At 34.8% G+C, this 27,710-nt stretch overlaps 2 protein-coding genes across 4 annotated transcripts; both read left to right on the forward strand.

Moving 5' to 3' along the window:
- The first annotated feature begins 2,389 nt into the window (after positions 1–2,389).
- LOC111382380 (ankyrin repeat-containing protein ITN1-like) lies at positions 2,390–5,802 on the forward strand. Of its 3 annotated transcripts, XM_023006325.1 has the most exons (7): positions 2,390–2,681; positions 2,769–3,049; positions 3,310–3,792; positions 3,878–4,006; positions 4,109–4,189; positions 4,270–4,709; positions 4,800–5,802. In XM_023006325.1, exons 2-7 carry the CDS (start codon positions 2,800–2,802, stop codon positions 5,412–5,414), a joined length of 1,998 nt encoding a protein of 665 aa, XP_022862093.1. In that variant the 5' UTR covers positions 2,390–2,681; positions 2,769–2,799; the 3' UTR covers positions 5,415–5,802. The 3 variants fall into 3 exon arrangements, with proteins under 3 accessions (XP_022862093.1, XP_022862092.1, XP_022862094.1); XM_023006324.1 differs by having other exon boundaries at positions 2,390–3,049; XM_023006326.1 differs by having other exon boundaries at positions 2,390–3,049; positions 4,112–4,189.
- Positions 5,803–23,227: 17,425 nt separating this feature from the next.
- Positions 23,228–27,594, forward strand: LOC111382381 (probable arabinosyltransferase ARAD1). Its single transcript, XM_023006328.1, has 4 exons — positions 23,228–23,938; positions 24,258–24,545; positions 26,041–26,406; positions 26,952–27,594. The coding sequence occupies exons 1-4, from the start codon at positions 23,336–23,338 to the stop codon at positions 27,138–27,140; spliced, it is 1,446 nt and encodes a 481-aa protein (XP_022862096.1). The 5' UTR covers positions 23,228–23,335; the 3' UTR covers positions 27,141–27,594.
- Positions 27,595–27,710: the final 116 nt, after the last annotated feature.

Consider the following 27,710-nt stretch of genomic DNA (forward strand, 5'->3'; position numbering starts at 1 on the left):
AAGCATAGAAAACTAAATATTCTAGATAACTACCAAAGCACTGTAATAAATTAAGATTAAATTGAATATAAAATAGTTGCTAACAACATGTCCAACGCGTGCATATCAACGTCCCATGACGCCGTTCGTCAACGCATGTGCATCGGCCATTTTTTTTTTTTTTTTTTTTTTTTTTAAATCTCCAATCAGGTTATCTCTTATTCATCAAAGGTACTTATATTATCATCACAATAAGTATCAGGGGCTCCACAATTTTCTTATTTATTTAATTAATCGCGAGTTAAATGATACGAGTATCCTATTTATTGTTCAATTATTTATTTATTCATTCCATCACCATCATCATTACACCACAAAAAAATTTTCAACTTCTTTTCAAAGATACAAATGCTAAGATTTATATAGCAAAATCCCCAAAGATTGAACAAAAGAAAAAGAAAAACAAGAAGAATTTGGTCGTAGAATTTCTGGTTAAACATTTTAAGTATTTGCTGTGACAGAAGATTTTGGTTAAACATTTTTAAGTATATTGTGCTTTCAATCTCTCTCTTGCCCCTCTTCTCCCAATTTATAGAATAATTGTAGGTTAAACTTGTTATGTGATGGAGTTAGAGTCTTAAAATAATTTATTCATGTCACGAAACTTCTTTTAGAGTTAGGTCAAATTACTCAACGAATGCTAAACTCTTTTGTCAAACTTATAAGTGAAGAACAAAAACAAAGTAGATTTGAAAATTTATTTTTCACATCTTTTCTGTTAAAAAAATCTAAATTCAAATTAGGAAATGGATCTGAAATTCTATGGGGAAGTTCAGGGAATTCTCTTCATTCGGGCATTCTGCCATTATCAATTTGAGTGATTAAAAGTGAATATTATTCTACTTTTCCTTCCAATTTTATTAGTTTAAACTAGGGGTGGGTAGGGAAAATTGGTGATGAAGAATGGGTGGGGGAAGATGACAAAAATAAAGAGTAATTCTGGGATGGAGAGTACATTATAATACTGTCAAGAAAAAAAAAATCACTTTTTATTTTTATTGGGTTAGAAGTCTCTAACTGTAAAATTTGTTGTGAAGTTTTCATTTTAAAATTGATTTTAATTGTGGTGTGATTATAATGTTGTGTAACAAGTAAAAATAGTAGTAGTTTAACGACATTACTCTTTAGCCCCTGTTTAGTTTAACGAAATATTATATTTTAATAGATTTTGATAAAATAGTTGATAAAATGCGTGGTTAGAAAGTAAATAAAAATTATGATTCCCATTAAACGTGATTGAAAATGAATTTGAAAATAAATTAATTTCAAAAATGAGGACCAAACATATAGTCATATTATCTAATTGAAAGTGTACACGAGACAAGAGTACAACATTTATAAATAATATGTTTAGTAAGTGAATTGATTGTACAAATAATATTGAAGAAAAAATTAACATTTTTCGTATTAAACAGCTCGATCCTATCTAATACTGCACAATAAATACTTGCATAAACAAAAATACGAGATTTATGGCACAGAAGAAGGCCAAGTGAGACCTTGCATATAAACAACCACATTTAATGCAAAGTCGGTCCATTTGGCATATTATTTTTTCACTTGAAACCGACATTAATGTTATATAATTCTCCCACTCACATATTTATTTCCAACTCTTCTTCCTCAGAAGTTTCCTGCTATTGCTCTACACATGGGGGTGGGGTGGGTGGAGTGTTGACCCATCCACCCCATTCTAAGAGAATGTAAATTATTAGGTTAGTAATTAATTACTAAAGTAACAGCATGAAGGTGACAAAGTTATTTTTCTATCCTTCAACGTGTGTTTTATGTCCCTTTATGACAATTATTCATTGCTGCAGAGTGCTCAATCACGTTGCAAACCATAATGACTGTGATTTAGTTATTGGGATCCCTTTATGACAATTATTCATTGCTGCAGAGTTTTGAAAATTTGAGTCATTAGAGAGTAGAGATGGCAAAAAATTTCGTCTCAAATGGGGCCAAAAAACTCCACCCGATGGGTTGGCAGGGCAGGGCGGAACGGATCGGGGCAAGGTGGAGTGAGGAAAGATTAAAAATAAATAAATAAATAAAATAATAATAATAATAATAATAAATAAATAATAAATAATTGTTAGTTTAAGCAAGGATAACCACATTAGAAGTACGTAAATCCAATGGCAAAATAAAATATAATCAAAATGACAGTCAAATTGAATCCACCATATTCAATTTGCCTGATATTTCTTGCTCTTGTTGGGATGGTGGATTTAAAAAAAAAAAAAAATTGCTTCTTGTCTCTGTCAGTGCCTGTCTGGAAATAAACAAATTGATTGAAGAAGCTAATAAATTTTAACTGTAGAAGTTGAAATTCTACTGAGAAAACAGACCTAGTCCACATGAATGGGAGGAACTCAGGAAGAAGGAATTTTAATACTTGGAGTTAGTAGTGGTGTCAAAAAGTTTATAGCTTATTTAACCACACTTTATGTGCCATCTTTATCTTTCCAAAGATTAGATGTGACCAAATGAGTCGAATACATCTTTTACCTTTCCAAAGATTATGAGTTGAAATTATTTTTTATAAAGTGTTAGTATTATTTTCTTCATGTCACACATCTTTCAGGAATTTTCCTTGCACTGATTGAGCATTTTCTTGCTCAAAAAAGTTTCAACTAATGGTAAGTTTCTAGAAATGGTGGAGTTGACTTCATATTGAAGAAATTCATTCTAACTTCTTAATTTCTGGCTATTATTAATTTCCATAGCTTGAGGTAGTAGTTGATCTGGTTGCGAGTAATGGAAAACTCGAGCAAGTTTCAACTTCAGAGAACTCTTTCTATTCAGTCCTGCTTCCAGGAACTAAACTCCATCCCGGCCTCTGGTGGTGCTGAAGAACCTGACTTGAACAACACTGGAATCACTTCTTACCCTCTTGTTCAAGTTCAGCCAACCTACTGTTCCAATGGTCAAATCCCAAATCACACTTCCATGCAGTCCGTTCCTGCTGGGACACAAACACATCTTATTTCATTTTCGGAGAGAGTTGGTAAGTAAACTCCTTTTACCATAAGATTCTATAGCTAAATTAGGGGTTTCATGGGCCTATCAATGTAATATTTTCGTTTGCTTAGGGAAACACTATTGTCTTTTTTTTTTCCTCCACTTGATATGCTTATATTGCCAATAGTCGAATAGAAAATGATGTATTTTCCACTGGATTTCTCTGTCGCTGCCGGCATTTTGTATACTTCAACGAACATAATTATATTGGTTTTCTGACTTTGGCCTCTGGTTCATTAACATTAGAGGGGACTTATCCCGCCAGGAATCTTGCAATGTATGTTCCTCTATACCATGCTGCACTCAAGGGTGATTGGGAAAAAGCAAAAGAATTTTTTTATCTACATCCTCAAGCAATAACTGCAAGGATCACAAACCGAGGGGAAAGTGTTCTGCATATTGCAGCAGGCGCAAAACAGATAATATTTGTACAAGAATTGGTCAAAATGATGAATTCATTGGATTTGGCACTTAAAAATAAGTATGAAAATACTGCACTTTGCTTTGCTGTTGCATCTGGTATTACAAAAATTGCAGAGTTAATGGTAGCAAAAAACAGTGACTTGCCTATGATAAGAGGTATCAATGGAGTGACAGCCCTACACATTGCTGCTTTAATGGGATATAGAGACATGGTCTGGTATATTTATTCAGTAACGGATAACCAATTTCTTTCCAAAGAGGACTATGTTGGGCTACTAATTGCAACTATTAGCTCTGATTTATATGGTAAGATAGCATTCGATTCACAAACATATATATAAATATTTTGAAAAAACAGCATAGATGAGGCAAACTGTTTAATTTTTTTCAGATGTTGCTCTGCATATACTTGAACACAAACCAGAACTAGCCATTGAAAGAGAGCCCAATGGCGAGACAGCACTTCATGTTCTAGCTCGAAAGACTTCAGCATTTTCAGGCAAAAGTAAACAAGACCACTGTAAGATTTTTCATTTCTATTTAAATTGTAACCTCTATGTCAATATAGCAAAGCATGGCAAAGTGAAAAGGCAGTCTCATTTGTGCTCCTAATTGAATCAAGTAGGTCTGATTGCAAAACTGTTGAACAAGACTGGTCGTACTAGCAACTTCAGATTTCTCAATCATGCTATGCACCTAACAGGTATGGAATGCATTACAAGTCCCATAATAAGCATGTTCAATAATTTTAGTGAGTTGACTTTTGTTGCCTTATAACTCTAGGAATCCAGGGAGTTATTGAGAAAATGCTGATGCAATCTCAAGCCCTGGAGTTTGTAAAATTCTTGTGGAAACAGGTTCTCTTCTTATTGGATGATTCAGAAATTGAGAGGTTATTCAGGAGCCCTTCACGACCATTATTCATAGCTGCAGAATTTGGAAACTTTCAGTTCATCAGGGAGCTTATTCTCTCCTATCCTGATCTCATTTGGAAAGTTGATGAGCAAAGTCGAAGCATTTTTCACATTGCAGTTATTCATCGCCAAGAAAAAATCTTCAAACTTCTTTATGACATAGGTGCGCACAAAGATTTGATCACATCCTCTAAGAACCCCAACAATTGTAACATTTTACACTTGGCTGCAAACTTGGCTCCTTCAAATAGACTTAAAATTGTCTCTGGTGCAGCACTTCAAATGCAACGGGAGTTGCTGTGGTTTAAGGTGACTATCAAATTGTGTACGAACTTTATTCTTGCCTGTTTGAATTAATTAAAATAGCTTCTTGACTCTTCTTCTTTTTAACATTCAAAGGAAGTTGAGAAGAATATGCAGCCATTATACAAGGAAATGAAAGACTCAGAAGGTAGAACACCCCAAATGCTATTTACTCAGGAACACAAGGGATTAGTCGAGAGTGGGGAGAAATGGATGAAGGATACAGCATCATCCTGCATGCTTGTTGCAACACTTATTACTACAGTAATGTTTGCTGCAATTTTTACTGTACCAGGAGGCAACAACAATAATACAGGAACCCCTATGTTCCTTAGGGACAAGTCATTTATAATTTTCTCCATATCAGATGCACTTGCTCTGTTCTCCTCTGTGACATCTATATTGATGTTCTTATCTATCCTCACCTCGCGTTATGCTGAAGAAGATTTCCTGGAGTCCTTGCCGAAGAGGCTGATTATTGGCCTAACAACACTTTTCTTTTCTATAGCATCAATGCTTCTAGCTTTTAGTGCAAGCTTTTTCATTGTGGTTGGACATCAACTGGCTTGGGTTATTATCCCGATTGCTCTCACTGCTTGTGTTCCAGTTACGCTATTTGCGTTCTTACAGTTTCCTTTGTTGGCTGATGTTATGCATTCTACTTATGGATCAGGAATATTTTCCATGGAAAGGAACGAAAGGCTTTATTAGGCTATTTATGAGCTGATTACTCTATTATGAGATAACAGAGTAAAGCAAAGGACACCTTTTGCAATCATACTTGGATAAAACTCCTTGGACAGGCCTCTGTCCAAACACAGGCCGACGTGGCAGCCCCCTATTGGCAGCCTCTGTCCATATAGCATCCCCCATTGTAGTTTTGACTTGTGCAAATTGGTTTACCACTTGTGATAATTATTTTGGCTTTCTGTGCTTTTGATGGATTGTGTGAATGGGCTTGCTACATGTACAGAATGTGAGAGATGTCCCTGACTCTCCTTAGAAAAAAGTTCTTTGGCACCTGTTCTTCCAGTTTTTTTGTTGTATATTCATCCCAATTTTCTTATTTACCTTATAATACATAAAGTTGTGATTCTTATGAAGGATTATAATTCTTGAGAAGAGTTGTTTAACAACCTATAAATATGATTTTTAGTTTCATATACAAGACACATGCAAATATACGATAGAATTTTCCATCTTCCACCTTAAAATTAAATTTTTCGTGCATATTTGAACTCTTCTTTTTCCAAGTTTGTCCATTTTTATGTGTAAACTATACTGCAAGTGCATGGTGTCAAGTTTATAATATACTAAGACTTTTTCAACAATTTCTTTGTAAATTAGTTGGAACAGCTTTAGGCAATTGATTATAGAGGCTGTTTTCACAAAAAGAAGTTAAATCTTGTTGGAGAATCTTCAAATAACATCGGTTTTGAACATTTTTAGATGTGTCTGTGAGCTTCCAAGAGTAAAGAAAAAAATTTATTGTAATTACCCCTTGTTTGGTGGGGACTAATTTAAATTTTTAGTAGATTTTGATATAAGTTGAAAAGTTTTGGGTCTCATGAAATGCATTATTAAAATTAATTATTAAATTTGGTATAGATTAAAATGAGATCACGTGGACCTCCCTTTGTTTGCCCCTGGTTCTAGGTTAGCATATGTTTATTGCTTTATTGACAATTTTGTTTGTGTTTTCTAGTTCAGCTTTCTTATTTTAAAATTAATCTTTTATTTATTTTGTATTCTTTTGTCAACCTACAAATGGTGAGTCTTGTTTATTTATTTATGTCATTTTTCTAAAATTTTCAAGTAGAATGCTAATAATGGTTTTCATATTTTCTTAAATAAGTTGGACATCAAGGTTAACCTTTATAAAAACTTGTTGCAGAGATGCTTGTAAGTATATACTTAATTTATTTTTTTAGTTCTATATATATATATATATATATATATATATATATATATATATAGAGTCCTTGTTGGGGCTCTATTTTAATGAGATTTAAAATTAATATAAAAGAAGATGTTCTTTTGAAAGTACTTGGCCCAGAGAATCGTGGGCGATTACGAGGGATTGGAGGTAGAGTTTTCTAGACAAAATATTTCATATGAACTCAAAGTAAGTCTAGTATATCTCATTTAAAAGAGGAACAAATCATTTGAAGGTTCAAGAGGACAATCAATAACTTATTGAAAAAACAAGTTAGTAAGTTCCTCTAAATGAAATATAACTTATATATGTTTGTACTTCACACAATTCAATAAGTATTTTTTGAAATTTTTATCTTTATAGTCTCAAGGAAAGTAGAGTAAAAAATTATCTAATATACTGCTATCATCTTCATCGGTAAATTTTGTCAATTTCATTTTTTGAAATTTTCATTTTTTGGCATTTTCGCCCTTATTTCAATGTTTCATTGCAAACGTTATTTTTCCCATTTTTTAATGTAAAAATGACCAAAATACACTCGATTTAAATAAAACCAAAAAAAGAAAAGAAAAATAAAGAAAAAATTACAATCTTACTCCTAAATGTTTTAAAAAGTGCAAGTGAGTCCAAATAATTATTAAAAGGCCTAATAGACACAAAGCGTCCCTACGTTTGGCCTATAGTGTGAAAATGTCTCTATATTTTGAATTGGTGAAAATGACGTTTTCCACAACGAAACATGAAAATAGGAATGAAAACAGAAAAAAATTGAAACATGTGGATATTTTACGCAAGAAGCGTTAAACATAGGGATTTTTTTGCTATTAGGCCTTATTAAAATATTAAAAATAATAAAAAATCTCTCTCCCTCTCTCTCTCTCTCTCTCTCCCCCCCCCCCCCCCCCCCCCCCCCCTTTTTCCCTCTTCGCTCCCCCCCCCCCCCCCCCCCCCCCAATTTTTCTCCAAATGGGACTACCCATTAGAAGTGGAAAAACTCCGACCAACCATCGTCCAAACCGTCGAACATCCAAACCACTGAACCATCTGTTGATATTTTAAGACCATGAAGAGAGGTGCCCTCGTGAGTATAGTTGATTGGTGTGTTGAAATGGCATGGGTCTCTCAGGAATATGTAATGCCGCCAGTATATGCATTCGCGAGTTGTGTATTTTAGCTTGCAATTTCGAACAAATCTATTGACATGAAGGTTTCAAGGTTGGACGTTGGGTGGTATGTATAAAAGGAAGTGAGGACTTTTCTGTGGTATGGTGGTCTAGTAGTTTGGGTAGTGGTTTGCTGGAGTTTTTTGGCTTCTAAAATGGCTGAACCATTTGGAGAAGAAAATGAGAGAGAGAGAGAGAGAGTTTTTTTTGTTATTTTTAATATTTTAATAAGGCCTAATAACAAAAAAATCCCTACATTTGACAATTCTTGCGAAAAATGTCAATACGTTTCAATTTTTTGCATTTTTATCCCTATTTCTACATTTCATTGTGGAAAATATCATTTTCACTAATTTAATACGTATGGACGTTCTGCACATTATAGACCAAATGTAGGGACATTTTGTGCTATTAGTCCTTTTAATAATTATTTGGACTCACTTACACTTTTTAAAATTTTAAGAGTAAGATTGTAATTTATTCTTTATTTTTCTTTTCTTTTTTTGGTTTTATTTAAATGACAGGGTATTTTGATCATTTTACATTAAAAATGGTGAAAATGACGTTGTCTGTAATGAAACGTTAAAATAAGGACGAAAATACTAAAAAAATGAAAGGTATGGACCTTTTGTGCTAATTACCCTATATATATACACTTTTAAAATTGACTATAACTTGCTTCCTAAAATTGAGTTGTTGAAGAGTGTAAACACAAAAAGAAGTATAAGGTATTAGATTGAACTGGAATAGGAGAAAATGTGGTAGAAAAATGTTTTGGTCATCAAATGATCCAAAAATATTGGTTTATTACATCCCTCTAAGACATAATACTATGAGACATTGGGTTGATCTAGCAATGAAATCTAATGCATTCTTGTAGAGGCTTACTTTTGATATGACTTATATTGAAGAATGTGAAGATACCATAATTGCATGGCCGTTTGCTAAAGTTATAATGGAGTAAATACCATAGATAGTAAGGTTAAATTTTGTATGCTAATATCTTCGGTCACTAGTTAGAGTTTTTAATTGTTTACTTTACATTATTTTTACAATGTAATAAGTTGTATCACTAATTTTCAGATTTAGAGGCATAATTGGTATGAAGGCTATCTTATCCAACACAAGTTGCAAGAGTTCAAGAAATTTTCTTTTGAAAAATTAGAATGAGATGATTGTAATTTAATTTTGTTCATTATCTCTTCAAGCATATATTGCTATTAGTATTTGATGTGTGACAAAATAAAATTAGAGTCAGACAATAGCATGTAACATTCAACGCATTACAGGTCAATTTCAGTCACAATCAACATACACTTGATCATAGCTAGCACAGACCTGGTCACAAAGAGTTACAAATGATACATAACAGTCACAAAAAGTCTTTGTTAACAGATTAGGTCACAAACAATCATAATCAACAAAGATCTGCTCACATACGGTCATGGTTAAGAAAGATTTTATAATATCTAGTCATCATTAACAAAGACCTAATCATAAATAACAACTTACGCACCTAGTCATAGATAGCAACAACTTAAACAGACTTGGTTATAAAATAGTTACTATTAAAACAAACTTGACCACAAATAATAACTACACAGAGCTAGTCTCAAATAGTAGTAACAATTTATACATAACTAATCATTAACATATACCTATTCACATACAGCATAGAAAACACATCCAATAGATCTAGGGATGTCAATCCTGCTCGTTAGCTTGGGTAGCCTGCAACTTGATCAGGAAAACATCCAAGCTGACTTGACTCATGGCTCGTGTTAATCGAGATAAGGCTTGAACCAATCCTCATTTTTGGGCAATGACCCAAGCCTCGAGCCACACGGGCCGGCTCGTATGATAGGCCAAAAATGGCCCATGACACGTGCTACCTTGTGATTCTACAAATAGCTATTATAGTTGCCTTTTACATCTTACACGCAAGCAGCAATGCATGTAGCTACCTATAAGAGATAGTTGTGTCCTACTGGCACATCAGGTAAGCAGACAATTGCATCTAGCTATCTTTGAATATCAAGTTTTGTAAAACGGGCCAATTTTTTGCTATAAATAGAAAGGTAAAATTTTGGATTTGATATCAACTTATTTAATTTATAATATTTTTTTTTCAATACTAGTCATCAATTTCTTTGCTTCAATATTCATTTTCTTTTGCTATAATTTTTCAATTTTAATTATTCTAAATTTCATAAACATGAATGGAATTTACTAATGATAGGATTAACTAATTTAAGGGTAATTCGAGTACTTCATCCTATTACGATGCATTAAAATTGTTCCAATTGACTTGGAAGATATCCAAGAGAAAGAAGTACACGAAGTTAAAAAGGTCAAAGAAAGAATCATCTGATTGTTGGCAATATATGATATGAAAAAAATTCATGTTAAAAATGGAGTGGATATTTGGAAAGCATATTGCAGTTACTATGGTAAAGAATTAAGTTGGAAGCCTGGTTCAAGTATTTCTCATTCGATTAGATACATAATAAGAACTTGCAAAGTAAAACAAGTCTATCTTAACCCAAAACAGACCAAACTCATGTTTGTCGATTTTGGCTCTACTGTTTCCACTTTCGTATATTTACAAGAAAGATTTCACAAAGGAATGGTTGCAACTGAGATACCGCTTACATTAATGAACTCTATTCTCTTCACCCGACTTGTGCAGGAATATCTCCAACCCAAGTATATCTCTTGTTGTAGAATACTCTTCGTGCAGATGCTATAAAATTATATAATAAAAGAAAAAAAGTTGTTAGTTAAAGTCTAAATTTTTTTTTATAGTGTTGTATCATTTACCTCTAATTTATGGATCGATGGTAACAAAAAGGTTATATTGCTGCTACAGCTCATTATATTGATTACCTTTGGATTTTATATAAAAGGATTATTGCATTTAGATTAGTGAACATCCGCAAAATGCCACTAGCATATACGTGGTTTTAAAAGAGATTATACAAGAATTTGGTATGCAAGAAATGGTTCGAAGTTTTATCCGAGCTTTGGCTCAACTCGAATAAGGCCAAGAAAAGCCCAAGCAATTTTATGCACGGCATGCACGAGCAGCGAGTCTTGACTCATGAGCCGGCTTGAATTGTTTACATGGTTAAATAGATCATAGTCATGCTGAGATTTTATGAAATATAGAAACATGTTCACAACTTATGAATTTTATGTCATAAGATGAATTGTAAATTGTGGATGAACAATATTTCGTTTGAATGATCTTTCAATTCAACAAATCCAATAATAAATAATTTTGTGAACAAAACGAAGTAATTTATAAATATAATGAACTTACTGGTCACCTTCACATAAAATTTTAGGTCACATTCGCATAAAATCGTAGGTAAAACGGGCCACGGTCACGCAAAGTTATAGATTACAATCAACAAAGGCTTAGGCCACAAAGTGGCCACATCATATGTCACATTAATACACAATTATAGATCACATTATGATAAATTCTAAGGTATAACAAGTCATAGTCACAAATACTTGTCGGGCACAATGTAATAACATAATTGGTCATAATTTTCAATTGAACAAGTAGCACATTAAATTTCACATTTTGTGACTAGCAATCTTAGTTACACAATCTCTTAGCTCACATTCAATTAACACAATAAGTTACAATCTGACAATTGCAATATATTACATCCACATACATACAAAATAATAAATGATAATCTCAAAATAATCATTCAGCCAATTTTTCATGTTCTACTGCCAAAATATATGAACAACTTGATTAAGCACAATCTTTGAATGAATTTATAATTCTAACATCCACCAAATATCGTTTACATTGTTCATATCTATACACATATGTGAATTCCAATGTTCAAAATCAGATTTGGACAGAAATTATTTCACTTAGTTGATCCTAAAAATAGAAATTCTTTAATTCGTTAGCAGTAACTATGGAGACTTTGGAATCTTGCCCAAAAAAAGAAAGAAAAAGTTGGCCAATGCTAGAAAGCTCTTTACTTTTGTCTGTAAGTGACCAAGAAAATGTGTAGATGACATAAAAATGTTATCACAAAGGCCCGAAGCTATGACTTAAAGAGAAGATATGAGTGAAAGAAAGAAGGCATAGCAGCCGGTGAATATGAATTCAATATAGTAACTGACTCGCAATCCATAGAAGAGAAAGGGTACAGCTCAAATAGACTTGGAAAAAACCTCAACAAGAAAGCGAAACTTACCTTTTACTTCCCACTCAAGCCCTTTCTTCCATGCCTGACGACTCATTTGTCCAACACCATCTGGGTAAATGGATCTTTCACATACTCCATCTTATCTTTCCCTATTAGTCTCATTACCTGGTAATTAGATTAACTCTCCCCAAGCAAGAGTTTGCTATATAGTGGTACAATTAGTTAGAACTCAGGCCCTGGTAACACAATGTATTGCCTGTCGAAATCAAGACATTGAGATTGGACTTGTAAATCGATTCATAACCTTTTGAGCACAACCAATATATATTCAAACTCCCTTTAATTGTAGGAGTGCGTCTTGGATCTGTCAATTATGTAATGGTCGGAGTCCTACTCATGGCAACCTGGTTGAATTAGGATAAGCTATAGGTATTATTGCAGGACAATTGATCGGAAAACCAAATACTCAATTAACATTAAGAACTTTTCATACTGGCAGAGTATTCACAAGGGGTATTGTAGAACATGATTGAGCCTTTTCTAATATAAAAATCAAATTCAATGATGATTTTGTTCATCCGATACATACATGTCATGGACATCCCGCCTTCCTATGTTCGATAGACTTGTATGTAACTATTGAGAGTGAAAATATTCTACAGAATGTAAATATTCTATCTAGAAGTTTTTATTTAGTTCAAAATGATCAATATATGGAATTAGTACAAGTGATTGTTGAGATAAGCGTAGGAACATCCACTTTGAATTTTAAAAAGAAGGTTCGAAAACATATTTATTCTGACTCAGACAGAGAAATGCACTTGATTACTGATGTGTATCTTCCACCTAAATTTACGTATGGTAATGTTCATCTATTACCAAAAATAAGTTATTTATGGATATTATTAGGAGGGCCGTACACATCTAGTCAAGGGAAAGGCAGAAAGGTTAGTTCTTCGATGATCCTTGGCATAGCATAGTCAAGGATGAATGAAGAGGGGAATAGCGAACCTACGAAGACTTTCTTTTAATCCGAACTCACCTAATGAAGAAAAAAAAAACTCAGACTGAGAACATAAATCCATGCGTTGATCGGGTTGACTAATCTGATGGATGAATGCCCTGATCACTGCTAAAGCCCTCTACTAGCATAAGATAGACCAATAGAGATGGTACCTCAACCGAAAACCCTTGTGGTGAGGCAAAGACAAACATCTATCGCGATTCCTCTATTTGACCATTCCCATCTTGCTTTTGAGACCGATCATTAGACCTCTCGAGCATTATAGTTGCAACACATATGAAATAAGTGTCGACCTGCACAAGTGAACGAGAAAGCTTACCATTCCACCATTGGTCAGTTATTTAACTAGGTAGGGTATCAATAGTCTAACTACGAAATCTTGACTGCAATACCTAGACTTTCATCCCACGCTATTTCTTCTTTCATTTCAAGACTTAATAAGGGAAGCTTTAGCTTACTTTGAAAGCTTTTCAAAATAAGACAGACTCAGTGACATTAGAGTTGATAAAGTACGTGCCACACCATGACATCCAATATAGTTTTGAAATATCACAAACAATTAAACCAGCGACCTTTTAAGAGATACTCAATCCGTTACCATGACTGTTAGATGATCGAGCAAGGATGAAAAGCTACATATCCCGCTTCTTTTGTTAGTTAGTGTGAAGCAGAGACCATCCTATCTTGTTGGTTATTTTTTCTTCACTAAAACCCTTAACCATGTTCCTTAACAAAAAGATAAGTGATGACCTAGCTTTCGCCATTGCCTTCGAACCCCTCCGTTTGTGGTCTTGTTCCTTAAGTCACTGCACGATGAACAACAAATGGATTAAGAACCTTTCACAAAGCATTCCATTTTGTCGAGTTCACTTGTCTTCTGTAATTCCATAAATTTCGTGTAGTAATTTAGGTTGTTGATCTACCGCACTCGAAATGGCGCACTCATATTGGGCCATTTCGATAACGTTCCATCATGGTACCCCACTGCATAAAGTACTACAATTGGTTTTTCAATGGCAAGTCCCAGTCGTCGAGTGGCTGAACCAACCCCTACAGGAAACCATGTACTGATGAATGCCAGCAACCATTTATCGAATAGCCTTGACTATTATAGAACCCTTGCTGATTTGATAGCTTGAGAAAAATCGACCACGATTTTGATTTTTGACTGACTATGCTTCTAGCGATGCTTCGGGTGAACAATAACTAGGGTGCCCTACTCCTACCCAATGCTATCACCTTTGTCTATCCTATCTCCGCTCTAGCTTAAAATATTACCTATGCAATCACAGCTCAATCATTGACTACTGAATTTTCGAATGGATAATTGTTGTGCTGGGAGAAGTACGACTGGTGAACCACGATCAACAGCTAATTTCCTTACCGTTGGATTCGTGCCTCAAGACTCTGCCACTAGGACTCAGTCAAAAGTATATACTATGGCTATCTCTACCTACTTTCATGAATTCTAACCCAAAACAACCATGACAAGGGTAAATTTATTAGAACCGTTGTTGTTTAGAAAGATTGGGAGCTGGGAAACATGTTCACTCATACTGACGACACACAATAGAGGAAGAGATCAATAGCAATGATCAAGTTTCTGAAGGAATCACGAATTTAATAACTAGAACTTAGAGGTTAGAGGTTAGAGGCTGGCTTAACATTCGTAGCTCTGTTAGCGTCATCATCATAGAGGCTAAGTCCTTAGAGACAATTTTATTTCCCCTGCCATAAACTGATTGGGAGAATAAGGTAAAGGTATTCCCAGTGAGCCGCAGCTAATTTAATAAAAAGATGATAGATTTATCTTTTTTTAATTTTCGAGTTTATGAGCTTCATTCTAGAGCTTTTAGTCGAGTGGTAAGAAGCAAATTTGAAGGGTTGGTGGTAACTAACTAAGTCGAAAGGCGAACTTAATGACCACGGGTTGGTCAGATCATTTGCTTGGGAAGAGTCAATCTAGTTACCGAGGTAATACATCGAGAAATTAGAGTCGTTTTTGATGAATTAGTACATCTTTATGGCTTTGATAAAGAGAAAGTGGATTCAATCCAAGCCGAGACAAAACTTGACTTCTTTCGCCCCTCAAAGTAAAGTTGAGGTCTTTTCCAAGGAAGAACAAGAAAAGGCAGAGGAACTTGAGCACATCCTTTCTATGCCACATTATTGTTTTGCTCTTCGTCAAGATAAAAATGATGATTTGGTCTTAACGGCCTTGGCACCTTTCTTAATCAGGAACTTTATCTTTAATTCTGTCTTTATCTTTATTCTATGGAAAAAGAATTTGCCTTTAGAAAGGAAATAAGAGAACTTTCCAGTGAATTGTAGGATTTTCGAAGGAATAGAAGTTTATTAGACTAAAAAAGAAGGATTTTATAAACCTCTCTTCATGATGCTGAGAATCGTCTTAGATTCATATGGGATAACTTTAATATTTACGAATCGAAATGACTTTGTCATAAGAAGAAAAGGCCAAGGCCCATCTTCTTATCTCTTTAGCTTTTGAGTAGGGTATTGAATACCTCTAGTAGGGTCACTAGGCCAGATAGACAACATGAAATCAAAAGTAGATGAATGAGATTGAGAAATCGAAGTGGCAACATGGACTGGCTTTCTTGCTTGCCTTTAGATTAGTAGGCTAAAAGCAGTGATCAATCCCCCTTTCTTTTGTAGCTTGCTGGATCAGTTAGTTTAGGGATGCTTTAGTTGGTTAGTAACCTCCCTCTTCCGCTTTTGTCACTTAAGTAGTTAAGTCGTTTAAATCTCTCTCCTTTCAGCCTAGGATTGGCTTTCTCGAGATAGGTTTAAATTGGGAAATGTAGATGTTGTTGCCTAATAGTAAGTAGTTCAAGTAGCTAAAGAGGCTATCCAAGGCATGAAAAAGTTGTCAAGATTGCTAGATTTTCCACTCAAAAAGTGCTTTGATAACGTTCAAAGGTATCGGGGTAAAACCCATCTTCAAAGGAAGCGGATGGTTAATTGAGCTAAGTAAGCTACGTTGTTATCAGTCTTTGTAGGTAAAGATGATATGGAATATAGAAAGATAAGTTACTGTCGAGTCAAATATTCCATATCTTCCTATATCAGTGAAGTAGGTTATTATTTGTAGTTATGAGTGTCCTCGATGGCAAATCCATGTAAATACGGAATTCGATCTTAGGGAGGGAAAATCCTTGCTGAATCAAATAAAGGTATGAGTAAAAGCAAGAAGGCATATCAGCCGGTGAATCAAATTCCATATAGTAACTGAGCCTCAATCCATAGAGGCAAAAGGAGACAGCTCAAATGGAGTTGGAAAAAACCTCAACAAGAAAACAAAACTAAGCTTTCACTATCCCTCAATCCCTTTCTCCCATGTCGCTAACTCATTTATCCTACACCGTCTAGGTAAATGGATTGTACACATACTCCTTCTTATCTTTCCTTTTTGGTCTCACTACCTCGGTAATAAGATTAACTCTCTCCAAGCAATAGTTTCCTATATGGTGGTACAATCAGTTGGAACTCATACTTCGGTAACATGATGCTTTATCAGTCGAAATTAAAACACTGGGATTGGACTTCAACCTTTCAGCACAACCAATATCTATTCGAACTCCCTGTACTTGTAGGATTGTGTCTTGGATTCGTCAATTATGTTAGGGTTGAAGTCCTACTCATGGCGACCTGGTTGAATTAGGAGAGCTGTAGGTATTATTGCAAGACAATTGATTGGAGAACCGGGTACTCAAAATTAACATTAAGAACATTTCATATCAGCGGAGTATTCACAGGGGGTACTGCAGAACATGTGCAAGCCCCTTCTAGTGGAAAAATCAAATTCAATGAGGATTTGGTATAACTGACATGTACGCGTCATGGACTTCTCACCTTTCTATGTTCTATAGACTTGTATGTAACTATTGAGAGTCAAAATATTCTATATAATATAAATATTCCATCCAAAAGTTTTCTTTTAGCTCAAAACGATCAATACATAGAATAAGAACAAGTGACTGCTGAGATTCGTGCAGGAACATCCACTTTGAAATTTAAAGAGGAGGTTCGAAAACATATTTATTTTGACTCAGACAGAGAAATGTACTAAAATACTAATTTATATCATCCACCTGAATTTACATATGGTAATGTTCACTATTACCAAAAACAAGTCATTTATCGATATCATTAAGAGGGTCGTGAACATCTAGTCTAGTTGCTATTTTAGCTGTTATTTCCATTATGTTACATATTTTTTTCTTTGACCCGAGCAAGGGAAATGTAGAAAGGTTAGTTCTTTGATGACCTTTGGCATGCATAGTTGAGATTGAACAAAGATGGGAGTAGCAGACTTATAGAGACTTTCTTCTAATCCCAACTCACCCAATAAAGAAAGAAAGAACTCGTATTGAGAACATAAATCCATGCCAAGACCGGGTTAGAGTAATCTGATAGATGAATGCCCTGATCATTGCTAAAGCTCTCTACTAGTATAGGACGGGCCAATAGAGATGGCAGCTCAATCGGAAACCCTTACAGTGAGGCAGAGATAGTCATTTATCATGATTTTTCTATTTGACCATTCCCATCTTGATTTTAGACCAATCACTATACCTCTCAAGCATTGTAGTTGCATCACATATGAAATAAATGCCGACCCGCACAGGTGAACAAAGAAGCTTACCATTTTGCCATCGGTTAGTTATTCAGCTAGGCAGGGTATCAATGGTCTAACTATGAAATCTTGATTGCAAGTCCCGAACTTTCATCCCACACTATTTCTTCTTTCATTTTAAGACCCAATAAGAAAAGCTTTAGCTTACTTTAAAGGTTTTCAAAACAAGACAAACACGGTAACGTTAGAGTTGATAAAGTGCGTGCCACACTATGACATTTAATAGCAGAGACAGAATCAAGCTTGCTTCTCCATCTTAGCACTACGCTCCTTCTTATCTTTCTCCTACAAGCTAATTGTGCAATCTAACTCTACTTTACTACTATAACATAGTTTTGAAAGACCACAAATAGTCAAACTGATTGAGAGATACTTAATTTGTTACCATGACTGATAGGATGATCAAGCAAAGATGAAAAGCTAGATGTTCCGCTTCTCTTGTTAGTTAGAGAGGAACAGAGACTGCCCTATCTTGTTGGTTCTTTTTCTTCGCTAAAGCTCTTAACCATGTTCCATTGACAAAAATATAAGTAATGGCCTAGCTTCCAGCGCCTTCGGGCCTATCTATTTTGTGGTCTTGTTCCTTTATGTCACTGAGCTAGAATAGCAAATGGATCAAGAACCTTCCACAAAGCATTATGTTTTGCCTAGTTCACTTGTCTTTTGCAATTGCACAAAGTTCGTGTAATAATTAGGATTGTTGATCTGTCGCACCCGAAATGGCTTTCTCATATTAGGGCATTCCGATGACGTTCTATCGTGGTACCCCACTGCATAAAGCACTACAATTGGTTTTTCAATGGAAAGTGCCAATCATCAAGTCGCTAAACCAAACCACACAGCAGATCCACATACTAATGAATGCCAGCCATCCTTTATCGAATAGCCTTGACTATTCTAGAACCCTTGTTGATTTGATAGCTTGAGAAAGATTGAACACGATTTTGATTTCTGACTGCCTATGCCTCTAGTGATGCTATGGGTAATAGTAACCAGGGTGCCCTGCTCCTATCCCTGGCTCTCAACTTCATCGCTGCTGCCCCTACTTTAGCTTGAAATATTACCTTGTAATCACAGCTCAGTCATTGATTGGTGAATTCAAATGGAAAACTGCTGGGTTAGAGAATTGCGACTAAGGAATGGTGATAAGCCACTGATTCTCTTGCCATTAGATTCATGCTTTAAGACTCTACCACTGGGACTCGGTCGGATACTGCAGCCATCTCTACCTACCTATACGAATTCTAACCCCAAACTAGGCATGATAAAGCTAAATTTATTAGAACCTTTGCTGTTTAGAAAGATTGGGAGCTGGGAAACATATTCAATCATACTGACAGAAGGCATTATAAAATTAAGGGTAGCAGACAACAGAGTAACAAATGCGGTAGCAATGCTAACAAACCCTATATTATAAGGAGGAAAAAGTAGACCTTTCTCCTGATCAATAAAGTACCCCTTGGGGAGGAATGAATAACTATTATAGGTTTTCTTTCATCAATGTTATAAAATAATGATACTGTTTAAGCATCATTTACTACAAATGGGCTGAACCTGAATCTCATTAGCTTGGCCCAACTGGGGAGACTGGACAGGGAAAATAGCCAGGTGCTGGAAAACCAAGTTCGCTCTCACTTTTTATGGATATAGGTGGTGGAATAATAGGCTAGCCTCCGTTGAAGAAAAAACACTCTCGACGATCTTTGACCCATCGGGGTAGGTAGAAGTTGATCTAGTAGATCGACATGAAGTGTAATCCATATCTGTATTAGTGCCTGATCATCTTTCTTTTACACAAATTATCAAATCACATCTTTTCTATGTCGTTGCTGGGTCAGCTCTCTCCTATCTCATATTGCCATTTTAGTTGTCATTTCCTTTATTTTACATTTTTTTCTTTTAACCTAAGCAAGGGAAAGGCAAAAGGTTAGTTCTTCGATAACCCTTGGCATGGCATAGTTAAGATTGAACGAAAAGGGGAGTAACTGACCTATGGAGACTTTTTTCTAATCCCAACTCATCCAATGAAGAAAGAAAAAAACTCATACTGAGAACATAAATTCGTGCATTGATTGGGTTAGACTAACTTGGTCTTCGGCCAGCTAAGTTGTAGAATATTTTTGGAACTAAGAGCCCTAAATTCCCTTTACTTTAGGGCGACACCTTTGTTTTTATTGGTCTGTCAGCTCGACACAGGGCTACTGTCGTCGATGCCTATGTCATATAAACTGAGTTATTGGGTAAGCATGGGGATCGGGTTTGGTTTCTTGTTCCAGTTCTGATTCCTGGAATGGGCTTTAGCCATTTAATTCTCTTTTGATTCTCACTTCCTTGCGAATAAGATAACCGACCTACCTTTAGATAAAAAAAAAAAGTCCTCTTTCTTTATCCTATGTCGTGTATTAAACAACCAGGCCAGCCGCCGACTTAACGGTAAAGAGAAAACCGTTCTCCTTACCTTAGGCACGATTGGCTTCGAAGAAATCACATTACTAGTACAAGGCAAAAGAGGGCCCCTAACCTACAGAAAGTCAGCAACAGGAGTGACTTTTTTCACCTGAAAGCAATGGAAGATGCTTATTGAAAAGTAGATTGGAAGGGCTGTTTATTATGCTCGCGCAAAGGTGATATATCGAAATATAAGTACATCTTCCACAGAAGAACATGTTGACTCATAAGTTTAATGGTGGGCATGATCGAACAATCCATACTACCAACCCAATGGTGGCAATGAGTAATCAAAAAGGAACGCTTAGACTAAAGGGCACATTGATGAGTGCTCCACATTCATGATATTTATGCCATTAGAAAAATGGCAAGTCTCAATCTGGACATGTGTTTATTCTTAGACAGTTGGAAATGTTCCAAACTTGAAACAACCATTCAATAGCAAAAGCCTAATACACCATTGCTTTAAAAGCAGCAAAGAATTGCAGTCTAGATTAAAAAGTTCATTAATGAACTTCAAGTAGTTCCTAACATTGTTGATCACAAACTTCTGCATTGTGATAACAATAGAACCATCATGTAAACAAAGGAAATAAGGTCTCATCAATGGTTCAAACATATGTTAAAGCGATATCATCTCATTAGAGTGATAATACAAAGAAATGACGCAAAGAAAAAATGAATTCCTGTAATTGAAAATATCGCAGATCCATTGACAAAAAATTATCACAGTATAAACATGAATGTCATGTAAACTCTTATTATATTAGATACATAAGTGATTGGATCTATTACAAGTGAGAGTTTGTAAATGTTATGTCCCACGCCCAATCAAATTTAGACAAAAACACTTTTAACATATAATTGATGCAATTTTATAGAAAATTTATTATTTAATTAATACTCAATTAAATTAAATAAGAAAGTTTGTAGATTCAAGTTTTCATAATTTGTTAATCACAAAGAGTTATAATTGTGATATACAAATTATACATGATTGAATCTTAAATCATCCATCGTCGTAACTAATAATGAGATACATATATCATTATTATAGATAGACTATTACGTGTAGCACTTCTTACTTATGAAGCTTATTTCACAAGTTAAAGTGTAGTGATACTTAAATGAATATGTGGATGTTTTGTTATAGAACAAAACATTGGAGACCCACTAGGAGATTTCACATGGATAACTTATCTGAGTGTCAGTAGTTAATCTGTAAAGTGCAATAATGGATTGAGTCATTCGACTTGAGGTCATCATAGTATCTTATATGAGGACAATCATACTTTGATGATGTTGGATATTACTCTGCCAAGGGCTGCTAATAGGTATCATTAGAGTATGTCAATAATCATATAAAAGTTATGAATGAATGACCAATAGAGGATTCATCACTCTTAGATAGTAAAAAAATTATGATCCACATTTTGTTCAATTAAGTTGATAATCAAATCATTGGGCAAGGTGTATTCATAAGTTGAAAAATGTTTCGACTTATATTAACTTAATAATAGAATGAAAGATATGACCGATAATTGAAATTGACACATATCGGTATCTTGTAATTGATCAGATCATATTGATAAAATGATTATAATTTCACAATAAACGAACAAGTTTGGTTTTGTCATACCACGTGACATTTTTCTTACATGTATTGTCCTAACACATTGCTAGATGTTAATCTGGGACGAGAAATGTGAATTGATGATAAATTAAAAATGCATTTTAATTTATCGATTTTGATTATATCAAATTAATAATTCACGTCGTTAAGTATCGTAATTGAAAACCTAATGGGTCGCAGAATAAAGGAGAACTAGAAGAATAAGATTCACCAATTAACTAATTATCCAACACTTATTAATTAATTAATTAATTGAGTTGCTTATTAATAGTCCGAATTAAATTAATTGGATTAATTAATTTATGGACCAAATTTAATTAATTGAATTAATTAAATATTTGGCCGGATTAAGTTATGAGATGAGCTAATCCCGTGTGGGCTTATATAAATAAGGTGCTAGAGTTTGAAAAACTGCAGAGAGAAAATTCATATTTTTGCTAGTGTAAAAAAAGTAAAAAATCCTAGTTCTCTCATTCTTTTTTTTATATATAGATTTTTATTGAATGTTGGACAATTGGACAGTTATGGATTTCAGAATGTGATTATTGGAGTTCAAGAAAAGCAAAGAAATTTGCATAATTCAACAAAAGTATGAGTTTTATCACAATTTCTATCGAAACACAAATCAGATCCTTAATGGGAATTGAAATTTTATTTAAATTTCGTTGTACATGATTAAGCAAATTCTCAGTAGACGATATATTGCTTTGTTAAATAAATGCTTCTTGGTGCCATCTACAATTTTGCATCCTTACAAGATTTTCATTATGTTTTCATTAGAAGATCATTTTAGAAAAATTGCTTAACTTATAAGATTGATAAACAACTTGTAACGGCTTTACCAAATTGTCGTGTAAGAAAGCATCTTTTATTATTTACCAAATTTTGAAAAACTTTTCAGCTGCTTACTACATATTTTGAAAAATGACTGACATGTTCATTGAACATTGAAGTGATCGAATTTTGGTTACTAAAATTATAAAAAGGATGTCTACCTGTTGTTCATTAAAAAAAAAATTGTATCGCAAGTACACTTGTTTTAAACAAATTTATTGTTTGTTTTGTTTTTAAAATTATATATAAACATTGCGTGATTGAGTAACCATTTCTTGTTGGATCGATAATCCGAACTCGTTTGTCCACTTTAACCCTTGTACATAACACATGCACTTGCAGTACATACTTTTAAATGAACAACATGACACGATCATTTTTATAAGTTTAGTGATCAATATTCGAACATCTCAAAGTTCAGTGAACAATCAAAAATATTTTTCAAAGTTTGGTGAACAATAAAAGACGTTTCCTTATGTGACAATTTGGTAATGGTGTGACGGGCATCACCTATGTATTTCGTTAACCACATCATCAATTTCATTAAAGGTTTGAAACAGATTTTATGATAGTCAATAGCGGTCAACTTTTGAATAAGTTTAGTTTTTAAAATTCTTTCATTCAACGCTACACAAATATAATGATCATTGTGACAATTAACTCTAGACTCTGTGCGTTAATGTCCTATGTGAGTTGACGCGTGAAATCATGTTCTGTGTGTAAAATTAACGCGTAAAATCATGCCATCTATTCACAATGAATCAACGGCCCAAGCTCAGATCGCCGCCACCGTCCTCCGCCGCATCATCTCCTTCTCCGCCAACCTCACCAAATCTGAACAGGGAGAAAGCTAAAACGATTATCAAAATGCCCCGGAAATCATACATAAAACCCACTCTTGTCCTCGCTTCCCTTCTCGCCATCTTTGCCCTCTACACCTTCCTCTTCTACACTCCTCCCGATTACAGCAATAATAATTCTAATTTACATAATAAATTTGACACCGATTATTCTAACGTTAATAAGGTGAAAATATATATGTATGACTTGCCGAGGAGATTTACATACGGGGTGATAGAGAGCTACGCGGCGGCGCGTGGAGGTAAGCCGGTGCAGAACGACGTACTGTTGAAGTATCCGGGGAACCAGCACTCGGCTGAGTGGTACTTGTTCTCTGATTTAAATCGGCCGAGTGAAAACCGTACAAACTCCGCCGTGACTCGGGTTATCGACCCGGAGGATGCTGATCTTTTCTATGTGCCGTTTTTCTCGTCACTAAGCCTCGTGGTCAACCCGATCCGACCCGCCAATGCAAATGGTCCTGCGGATAGACCTACGTACAACGATGAGCAAATGCAGGTATAGCATCCTTTTTTTTTTTTTTTTTTTTTTTTTTTTTTTTTTTTTTGAGCTTCAAAGATTATCCGTTTTGAATTCTGCGTGTGTTTTTGGATCTTCAACTTGGATAATGTAGTAGTACAAAATTATTCATTGTACGTCGTACTTCAATACTTGTACCTTGCCTCTGTTAGCCAGACAATACTCTCCAAAAAGAGGCAAGATGCAGCAAGTGTAGTATGAAGTACGAACTAACATATGGTAAGTTGTGCTTCAAGATTCTACCTTCTGACCGATCCATGAAGATGAGCTCTTATGTCAATGGAGATTTCTGATGCAGGAGGCTTTGATGGAGTGGCTGGAGGAGCAGGTGTACTGGAAGAGGAATAATGGATGGGATCATGTATTCATATGTCAGGATCCCAATGCGTTATACAAGATTATTGATCGGGTGAAGAATGGGGTGCTTTTGGTTTCCGATTTTGGGAGGTTGGCTCACAATCAAGCATCACTTGTTAAGGATGTGATCTTGCCATATTCACATCGCATTAATACATACAATGGGGATATAGGGGTTGGGAATCGCAAGTCACTGCTGTTCTTTATGGGAAATCGATATAGAAAAGAGGTAATGATCTTTTGGCAATTATATCATTTTCCCTATTTCAGTTCATCATAAGTTGCAATATACTCCTGTGACTTGTGAAATTTTATATCCCACTCCTGTGACTTGTGAAATTTTATATCCATGGATCATTATCTTGTCTTGAATTTATTCGTTAGTCATATGACAAAGGATAAGGTACAGAGACCACTTAAATTTTTTAGCTTTTAGGTATACAGACCAAATTGTAAACATCAGTTTGGTTGAACTAAACATATTTAGTGCATGCGTTCAGGATGGGAAAATTCTGCACTTCCCAAAAAATTGGGAAGTGAATTTGAATTGTTCTTCTGATTTTCTTATCAAAAGAAATACTTGACCTGTTTTTAATATTGTTAACGTTGATAGTTTGATATCAGTAGGCTTAAGGTCGGTTAAATATATTTTTATTATAAATGACAGGCAGTTTTTTTTGTCAGGTTCAAAGCACAATCCTGAACTTCTAGTTTTTATATTGAGTTATTCTGTGATCTTAACTGGTATTGTGAAAAGATGAAATGCAGTCTGTAGAGTTTCAGATTAAGTATGCATATAATTTTATTTTATTTTTATTTATTTATTATTTATTTATTTTTTTATTTTTTTTAATGTCCAATCAGATTCTTGATATACAGAATCAAGTATGCATAATTTTTTAATGAAATGTAGTCTGCAGAGTTACAGAATCAAGTATACATGCCTTTTGAGTCCTATCAGATTCTTGATTCTGGTTTTCTGCTTTATCTGCCAACTGAATTGTTGTGTGTTTCTTTCTTGAAATTTTTGATATCCTTGCACAGAAGAAGGCGTCAACCACTCTCTTAAGATAGCTTATCCATGTATTAATTACAATCCCTAGGGTTTTGGAAGGAATAATATTATCTTGTGAACACTCCAAGCTGGTAGGATACGGTGATTGCTCACATCTTTTTGTTCCAGTATCAAATGAGAGTTGAAGCTGCTCATTTGTCAATGAGTGGCCATGAGTTTCAAAACTTGCATCTGTGCAAGATAAAAAAGGGCTCTGGTGCATGCACTAAACATCTCTAGAAAATCAAGTTTAAAAGAAGAGTATTTAGAATAATGCATTTTCCTTTGACGATATTCTTCTGCTCAAATCAGTCCTCGGTCTAATTTATCTTACAGTGGTATTATACTAGCATTATAATTTTTCAAGCATATTTGGTTTATGTCTGCATTTGTAAGTTTAAATATCTGTAATATATTGAAATTATGGAAATATGCTCTTTAGATCGGTTGTAATGCTTCATATTGATGAAGTAGTTTGTGATTATGAGAATTTGAAAGAACTTTGATCATTTCTGCTCCTTTTCTAAATTCTGAATTCCAGCCTTTTTGCCTCACTGGAATCACTTGTTTACTTAATCATTTGCTGTTTGTTTGACAGCGTGTGGCAATATGGCTGCATTAATGTGGTCGTACACACGAATTTATTATATTTGTATTATTTGAAATGCAGGGTGGGAAGATTCGTGACTTGCTTTTTCAAGTGCTTGAGAAGGAGAAGGATGTTATTATAAAACATGGTGCCCAGTCCAGAGAGAGTCGACGCGCAGCAACACAAGGAATGCACACTTCAAAATTCTGTTTGCATCCAGCTGGTGATACTCCATCAGCTTGTCGACTTTTTGATGCTATTGTCAGCTTGTGTATTCCTGTTATTGTAAGCGATTACATTGAGTTGCCTTTCGAAGATGTTATAAACTACAAAAATATTGCTGTTTTCGTGGATACCAACACAGCTGTTAAGCCTGGATACTTGGTTAAATCCTTAAGAAGGGTGAGCACAAAGAGAATTTTGGAATTACAAAAAGAGTTGAAAAAGGTATTTACATATACTCTGAATAGTTTCTTCTAGCATGTGCTGGAGATCAATCATGCTTGGTGTACATCTTCCTTGACAGAATGCCATTCTGTCATTGGACAGTTTCAAAAAAATCTGTTTTGGAATTACAAAAAGAGTTGAAAAAGGTATTTACATATACTCTGAATAGTTTCTTCTAGCATGTGCTGGAGATCAATCATGCTTGGTGTACATCTTCCTTGACAGAATGCCATTCTGTCATTGGACAGTTTCAAAAAAATCTGTTTTTTCATCCAATAGTTTTTGCCAACGCACTTTCTGTCGACGAGGATGGCAAAAAGTGATGTACAAGTGGCAAAATTCGTTGGAGATAGCTCTTTCTATAGTTCTCCTAGCCATTTAGAATATTTTTTACTTTAGTTTAAGATTGACTTGATTAAGGTTATGATATTCTCAGCTTAACATTCTTAAGATATTATGAGCTTAAATTTCTGCTTATCCTATGAAAAGTCAATTTTTTTACTTGTCTGAATTTTCGGTACTAAAATTTTTTATTTGATATATAGGTAAAACGATACTTTCAATATGAGGATCCGAATGGAACTGTGAAAGAAATCTGGCGCCAAGTCACTTCGAAACTACCTCTTATCAAGCTAATGACCAATCGTGACAAAAGAATTGTGGTGCGGGAATTGGCTGAACCAGATTGCTCATGTCTTTGCTCAAACCAGTCAGCGGTTCAAGCGATACTATGATTTCACGATGCTATGCTCGAACCAGATTTTTGGTCACTGCAAATCTCAGATATTATAATCTTATTTTCAGATTTTAACGGAATTATTCATTGTACCTAATTCCTCGTGGAAAATTGCCCACTCCTCGAGGCTAGGAGATGTCTTGATCAGGCTGAGCAGAATCACCTCAATCCTCCTACAATACTTATTTGAGAGATGCTATACGTCCAGGGTGCCAAATGCTGCCCCCTATAGGTGGGGGGCCCTGTCAGGCGCCATTTGGCCCCCCTTTCCATCCAGGGTCCATGTGGCCCTGGAAAACTAGTTTTTTCCTACTTATTTATATTGAGAAACTGGGTAACGAATTTCACTTCTATTCCATAGTTAAAAGCTCAGTTGATTTCTTGATGTACCTATAAATGATTTGCTCAGTACAAACTGAAATTCCAGTCTCGTTTCCTGTATTCCTATTTTATACCCTATTCTTCATGTTTTATGACCTCTTTTAACGGGAACCACCTTTATATATTAACATAAACAATGATTGATACAGAATACCGACAGCATGCCACAACGTACGCTTTGGAAAGA

Source organism: Olea europaea, unplaced genomic scaffold, assembly GCF_002742605.1.
Source record: "Olea europaea var. sylvestris unplaced genomic scaffold, O_europaea_v1 scaffold2485, whole genome shotgun sequence".
Lineage (NCBI taxonomy): Eukaryota > Viridiplantae > Streptophyta > Magnoliopsida > Lamiales > Oleaceae > Olea > Olea europaea.

Coding starts and splice junctions, on each gene's coding strand:
- LOC111382381 (XM_023006328.1), top strand. CDS start 23,336: ATGAATCAACGGCCCAAGCTCAGATCGCCGCCACCGTCCTCCGCCGCA. Junction 23,939..24,257: donor ACAACGATGAGCAAATGCAG/GTATAGCATCCT, acceptor TTTCTGATGCAG/GAGGCTTTGATGGAGTGGCT. Junction 24,546..26,040: donor GAAATCGATATAGAAAAGAG/GTAATGATCTTT, acceptor TTTGAAATGCAG/GGTGGGAAGATTCGTGACTT.
- LOC111382380 (XM_023006324.1), top strand. CDS start 2,800: ATGGAAAACTCGAGCAAGTTTCAACTTCAGAGAACTCTTTCTATTCAG. Junction 3,793..3,877: donor TATTAGCTCTGATTTATATG/GTAAGATAGCAT, acceptor AATTTTTTTCAG/ATGTTGCTCTGCATATACTT. Junction 4,710..4,799: donor GGGAGTTGCTGTGGTTTAAG/GTGACTATCAAA, acceptor TAACATTCAAAG/GAAGTTGAGAAGAATATGCA.